This window comes from Nilaparvata lugens, unplaced genomic scaffold (genome assembly GCF_014356525.2).
Source record: "Nilaparvata lugens isolate BPH unplaced genomic scaffold, ASM1435652v1 scaffold9629, whole genome shotgun sequence".
NCBI classification, from domain to species: Eukaryota; Metazoa; Arthropoda; class Insecta; order Hemiptera; family Delphacidae; genus Nilaparvata; species Nilaparvata lugens.
In genome coordinates, this window is record NW_024095372.1 from 1 (window position 1) to 7,518 (window position 7,518).

At 35.6% G+C, this 7,518-nt stretch overlaps 1 protein-coding gene across 1 annotated transcript; it reads left to right on the forward strand.

Moving 5' to 3' along the window:
* Window positions 1–290: 290 nt before the first annotated feature.
* Window positions 291–7,390, forward strand: LOC120349363 (angiotensin-converting enzyme-like; the record flags this gene model as incomplete). The annotated part of the gene is made up of 4 exons (XM_039419341.1): window positions 291–552; window positions 1,808–1,916; window positions 4,131–4,242; window positions 7,122–7,390. Coding segments are annotated over 4 exons (752 nt in total), but the record flags the coding sequence as incomplete, so codon positions are not given.
* Between the last annotated feature and the right edge of the window lie 128 nt (window positions 7,391–7,518).

Here is a 7,518-nt window from a genome sequence, read left to right on the forward strand (position 1 = left end):
AATTAGTGTATAATCCAGTGAATATTGTAACATACATAAATAAAGAAATCTAATCTAATCTAATCTCCTTCTCTTTGTTCTACTCCTTCTCTTTCTCCTCCGCCTTCTCCTTCATCTCCACCTTCTCCTCCTTCTACTCCTTTCCCTCCCTCTCCTAGATCCTTCTTTCCCCTCTTTATTTACTATACTGATACATTCAGATTGTATTAACCTGCAGAAACAAACATAAACTGATCTAATCTCTTTACATGTATCTCATTTTAAATCTGTTGAGTGCTCCGTTTGTTCAGGCAACCTGTGGGCGCAGACCTGGGACAACATAGTCGACCTAATCGTGCCCGACCTGGCAGCCCGCTTCAACCTGGACCGGAAGTTGAAAGGTGACCGGAAGTGGACTGTTCCAGAAATGGCGCGCCGAGCCGAGGCGTTCTACACGTCCATGTCACTGCCTCCCATGACCGCCGCCTTCTGGAGGGAGTCCCGGCTGGAGAACCAAAATGGCCGCCAGTGTCATGGAACTGCTGCCAACATGTTCCAGCAAGATGACTACAGGTAAGTGCTACGGAAGTCACCTATATAGTACAAAGTTGATGACAAAAAAAATCACTAATGCCCGGTTGCAGAAAAGCCGGTAGAAATCGAGATTAATTTCACGAGATTCTCTGATTAGTTCTCGTGAATTGATCACGATTAAAATTTACCGGCTTCTGTGCAACCGGCACTAACATTTTTAATGATGAAATAAAACACATTGGCCCGGTTGCACAAAAGCCTTGAATTTTAATTATGATTAATTTCACTAGAACCAATCAAATTCAGAGAAGGCCTTTTTGTTAAGACAGATTCTCTGATTAGTTCTTATGGATTAATCACGGTTAAAATTACCAGCTTTTGTGCAACTGGGCCAATGTGTTTTTATTTCATCATTTAAACTATTAGTAGTCTAATAGTATTATTAGTATTTATTACATCATTTAAAGCCGGTTGAATTGTAATCGAGATTAATTTCACGAGATTCTCTGATTGGTTCTCGTGAAATTAATCACGGTTAAAATCTAACCGGCTTCTGTGCAACCGGCACTAATAGTTTAAATGATGAATGAAAAACACATTGGCCCGGTTGAACAAAAGCCAGTTAAATTTTAACCGTGATTAATTTCACGAGAAATAATAAGATTCAGAGAAGGCCTTTTTGATAAGACGGATTCTCTGATTGGTTCTCGTGGGATTAATCACGATTAAAATTTAACCGGCTTTTGTGCAACTGGCACTTTATGTTTTTTAATCATGAAAAATTCTACATCTCTGAAGGTCTATAAAACAGGTCAGAGCATAAATGTTAATTTGGCCAGTATTGATTCTCCAATCAGGAGCTATTTTTATGATTCATTACATCAATGTACTATATTCCTCATACTAATACACGTTATCCACACGTTATTTGGTCATCAGCGCGAGTGAACAAGCTTTCCAACATGACTCAATATTGCCACATGTCTAAATCTCTTTCTATAATAATAATATCGAGTGACCTGGTTGGCTCAGATCTGGTGTCAGAGTTTTTAGGTTGTACCTGATCAATTTCAGGGCCTCTGACATTGCCTAACAACTGTTATTAGGCAGTCGGAACCGACAGCTTAACGAGTCCATCTGAAACCTCTTTCTAATAGGCTTAGTAAAAATTGTTCAGAACTATAGTGAAATCACTTCAATGTGTCAGCTTTCATCATGAATACCATCAACGCTTCTGGTTCAGCCAATTTTATTATTTAAAAAGTATAAATATAATGTGTATTTTTGTTTTTAGAATTCTAATGTGTGCTGAATCTAGCATGGAGGATTTCTATGTTCTACATCATGAACTGGGTCACATACAGTATTACATGGCTTACAAAGATCAGCCAGCAATATTCCAGGTAAATCCATAGTAACAAAAATCTGGTGTGGCGTACTCACACAACTTTCCTTGAACTGTAAGCCTCATTCTTAAACAAGAATAATTTAGGGGAAAAACATAATGACGATTGGTGGCAACATATTTAAACTATGATCAGACTACTGTATATGTGTATATATAATTGTTTTTAGAGTACTTTTTCTTTTTGTAAAATTGTGAAATTCGATGATATTCTTAAAAAGTCGTCAAAACAGCTGTTCTACAGATGAAATAAGTTATATCGACTATGTGTTCTTTTTGAACTGCTCTACCTACCTACCTCATGCACGAGAAGTCCATTTCTCGAGGATGGGGTGGACCCCCCATTGGTTTCCCAGAAAGGAGACTCATGCCAGTTAATAGAGCTGATAAATAACTATACAGGATATGAATTTGAAAAAAAACTGTCAAGTCATTTTTGAGAAAATCGTGAAAAACATGGTTTTTTAGTAATTATCCGCCATTTTTCTCAAGAATATTATGGAGCTCCTGCAATTTTCTCAGAAATGAGACTCATGTCAGTTGATAGGGCTTATAAATAGTTATGGTATAAATTTGAAGAAAATCGTTAGAGCCGTTTTCGAGAAAACCGTGAAAAACATGGTTTTTAGCCATTATACGCCATTTTTTCCGCCATTTTGAATTGAATTTTATTGAATTTCTTATTGTCGGATCCTCATGGTATAAGGACCTTGAGTTTAAAATTTCAAGTCAATCGGTTGACTAGGAATGGAGTTATCGTGTTCACAGACACACACACACACACAGACCAACACCCAAAAATATTTTTTTTGGACTCAGGGGACCTTGAAACGTATAGAAAACATGAAATTTGGGTACCTTATGTGTATATATAATTGTTTTTAGAGTACTTTTTCTTTTGTGTAAATTGTGAAATTCGATGATATTCTTAAAAAGTCGTCAAAACAGCTGTTCTACAGATGAAATAAGTTATATCGACTATGTGTTCTTTTTGAACTGCTCTACCTACCTACCTCATGCACGAGAAGTCCATTTCTCGAGGATGGGGTGGACCCCCCATTGGTTTCCCAGAAAGGAGACTCATGCCAGTTAATAGAGCTGATAAATAACTATACAGGATATGAATTTGAAAAAAAACTGTCAAGTCATTTTTGAGAAAATCGTGAAAAACATGGTTTTTTAGTAATTATCCGCCATTTTTCTCAAGAATTTAGGAGCTCCTGCAATTTTCTCAGAAATGAGACTCATGTCAGTTGATAGGGTTATAAATAGTTATGGTATAAATTTGAAGAAAATCGTTAGAGCCGTTTTCGAGAAAACGTGTGAAAACATGGTTTTTAGCCATTATACGCCATTTTTTCCGCCATTTTGAATTGAATTTTATTGAATTTTATTGTCGGATCCTCATGGTATAAGGACCTTGAGTTTTAAATTTCAAGTCAATCGGTTGACTAGGAATGGAGTTATCGTGTTCACAGACACACACACACACACAGACCAACACCCAAAAATATTTTTTTTGGACTCAGGGGACCTTGAAACGTATAGAAAACATGAAATTTGGGTACCTTATTCTTTTTTGGGAAGCAATACTTTCCTTACCTATGGTAAAAGTAAAAAAGAAATATTAATCTAATATCAGGAATATTTTACCAAGTGGAAACCTAGTTTATGCATGCAAAAGGTGCTTAGTATTTATTCACTTAGGATTTATCAATTTCTTATGTATCTATTCAATCTTCCATTCAATGATATTTGAATTGAAGAAAAAACAATAATTATGTTTAGGTATAGTATTTAGAAATTTCATTAGTTTCAAGTGTATATTCTTATAATCTTGTATGGAAGCCTTTGTTATTTCATGTATCCACCAATTTTCATCCATTGATATTTGAATAAAATTCAGTACTTTTCTAATACTCTATTTGGAGCATTTAGATAGAATTGAGAGAAAGAAGGAGTGTTGGGCAATAGCCTTTTCCTCCTTCCCAAATATTGCATTTATTTGCTCCATCCAATCAATATCATTGGAAATACTCTAATAATTATTTACATTAGTATAACATTGAATGTGGGGAATTCTTATAAGAAAATCACCTTGTGGCTATCAGTTTTCAAGAGTCTATTATTCAAATCTTATAAAATATCTGTTATCCGAACCTAATTCAATTTCTGGATTTTTCCATTGATAATTATTTCAATTTTTCTGTAGGACGATGCAAATTCGGCGTTCCATGAGTCAATTGGTGATGCAATAATGTTTGGAGTCATGACTCCTGACCATCTTGAACGTTTGGGTCTAATAAACTCGGCTGATGATCCTGGTAAGTAGACAACATCCATATGATTAAAATAGGATAGAAATATCAAAGACCTTAAAGATGCATAGACTCACATGCATCGCTAGTGTCGTACTTTGAATTGAAATCGGCCATTGAGAGGGCAACCTATAAGATTAATACATACCAATGCCTTTGTAATCTATAGTATTACAAATATATAGATATAATATCTCGTGCTAAAATACCCCAATGGCGGCCTTCAATTTCAAGTAAGAGCTATCATTGGGAAGGCATAGGCATTGTGGGTCTATATCTCTTCAAGGTCTTTGAGAAATATCATGCACTAATAAAATATGAGAGTACTCAATGATATTTTTACTTTATTTTAATGATATTAGTGGTCCTATACAGTATAGTAGTAATGAATATCAGTGTATGAGTTTACTGGCAGTATAATATTATTATGATGAGATTAAAAAACCAGTATTAACCTGGTGGAAATGAGTTATTTTCCCAATCAAACAAACATAGCTGACGTGCTTTGTGTGGACTTGAAAAAGTGAGGAATAGAACTAGATATTCATGGAAAATAAAAGTCCTATCCAGATGAAAGTTTCACTAAAATTCACTATTGTGACTATAGTCTGTGTAAAACAATGGTCGCCAAACCTATGAGCCTGTGAGCTAGAATAGCATTTATAAAACTTCTAGTGAGCTACCAAGGAGTATTAGACTGAAGAAAGTATGTTTATTGCTTATGGAGATACATTTCCAGTGTTGAAATCTACTTATCTCATAGCAAAAAGTATAACAAAAGTTGAAATGCACATTTTAATAAGGGCAGTGGAACGTACTCTTTTTGGTCATCAAGTATTTTCTTGATGTTTGGAGTGTACGTTGTAGCCGCCATTCTGATGCAGTTGTCCAAATGTTCATCAGTCAGTCTGTTCCTATATCGATTTTTCATGAATATCATACTTGAAAAAGATGCTTCACTCAAGTAAGTAGAGCTGAACATAGCTTTCAACCTCAATGCAACTTGAATAGTATTTGGATATTTTTCTTTGGGGACTTGAGGCCAAATATTTCCAGTTCTAGAAAGTGATCTGAGAGACAGATAATTTTGAAAATCAACAAATTCCATTTCAACTGAAGCCTGATCTCCACCAAAATGTTGTCAAAACCAAGCTGTAGATTTTTCTGCATAGATCTCTACAAAAGAGAGTTGATGAATGTACCATATTTGATAATAATGCTTTTAAAATCTTGAAATCGTTGATCAAACTGTTGTTTCAAGTCTGAGAGAATTGTAACGTATTCTTGGTTATTGCTGCGGTGCTGTGGAGGAATTTTCTTGTCACTGATTTTCTTCAGACTGGAAAAGTGTTTATATTCAAACTGGACGACATTCTTCTGCACGAGTATTTCTGTGAGCTACCAAAAACTACCCCACGAGCTACCAGTAGCTCGCGATCGACTATTTGGCGACCACTGGTGTAAAATAAGTTGAGACTTGGCCCTCCATCCGAAGAAATATTACAGGGTTGCCAAATCGTGTAAAATTGCAACTTTCTCCAATTTCCAATACAACGTCAGAATTGGATGTAGAATATCATAACCCAACATCCCAGTAGTGCTAAAAAAGTTTCAGGGTTGAAGAATTAAAAAAAAATTACTTTTACGATAAAATTGGAAACACTGCGAAGATTTGTTTTCTTTTGAATATCACTTCTCTCAGAATCATGGGGCGTCGTAATGCATGATAATTTTATATCAAATTAACGGGAGAATGTCTCCTTTATATTGGTGTCTAGATTATTTCTATCCGACCTATAGTGATTTTTAATTAATAATTATGTTTGTCAATGTCGAGACATTTCGAGCAGAAATCATGAAATTTTCGACATGCTAGAAACTTTTTTGTTTCAAAAGATAAGTAGATGGTGAAAGCTAGAAAGTTTCTCAGAAATAATTAAAATCCATTTTTCCAATTTTCAAACGTACTCAGCTTTTCTCTTTTTACTCAGCTTTCTCTCTTCACTTCATTTTGTTATTGTCACGGTTGACGCTTTTTTCGCTGGACCATTCTTCATTTTCCATTCTGAAACTATTTCAATCACAAATATCATATTTATTTATTTATTCTAACCGGTAGTAAGTGTATTTCACGACATTCTCCTTCCGTTCTCGAGTGATGATAAATAATTAGGTATTGTACTCATAAATTCACAATAATTATTTTAGGAAGTCTGTGGTTGGGACGCCTCATTGAGCTAAAAATTTGAGACGTTTTCCCCTTGTCTTTCTCAAGGCATGTACACACTTGGTGCGGCCAGAGGCGATTTGAGTTCCAGCGGTCTTATAAGGGTATGGATATCTGTATTGAAGTGTTAAAGTGTTGCTGGATTTATTAATTATTCTATTCCATTCCATTTATTCATAGTTACGAATCAAAATCTATAAAGGAATAGAATTTTGTAATATAGGAAAGAATTGACTTATACACGTACGGGATAGGAATTCATCATCTCGTCTTAACTACTGGACTGATTAATATGAAATCTTGCATATAGATTCTTAATTTATCGAGGATGCTTATAGGCCTATTTTAAATTCTTCAAGATCTCAAGTAGGTCAAGTTTTTAATTCGACCCTTGCGGAGCACGGGTTACTTGCTAGTATACAATAACATGAATGGGTTAGAGCAATAGGCATAGCCCAAACTGTCTCTGCCCCGAATCTTTAAATTGAATTACCAAAAAACGTTTTATTGTAAATTTAATTTGGAAGAAAAATAGAACAAGGGCTATCTTATTATTTTATCTACCAATGTTATATATAACATCGGTTCTATTTGTATCGTAAATAAATGAATGAATGAGTATTAATCGTTAAACTGAGTATTAAACTGAACTTTACAGACCTGGACATCTACCTACTGCTGAGATCTGCCCTGAACAAACTCCCCCAACTGGGCTTCGGCCTGGCCCTGGAGCAGTGGCGTTGGGGGGTGCAAGCAGGGGGTGCAGGGGGGCACCAAAACCTCCCCTCGCACTGGAACACCCTCTGGTGGCGGATGAGGGAACTACATCAGGGAATCCAACCGCCAACTCTACGCAGCGATAGCTTTCACTTTGATCCGGCCGCTAAGTTCCATATCGTCGATAACACGCCCTATATCAGGTTTGGAGTACACCTCAATTTGATTGACGAAAAGAAAAGACTCTTATATACTATGTAAAACTATTTGACATTGTCACAATCATTTACTCATTTGAAATTTGAGTCATAATGATGTTACAACAAAACTAGTTTCTC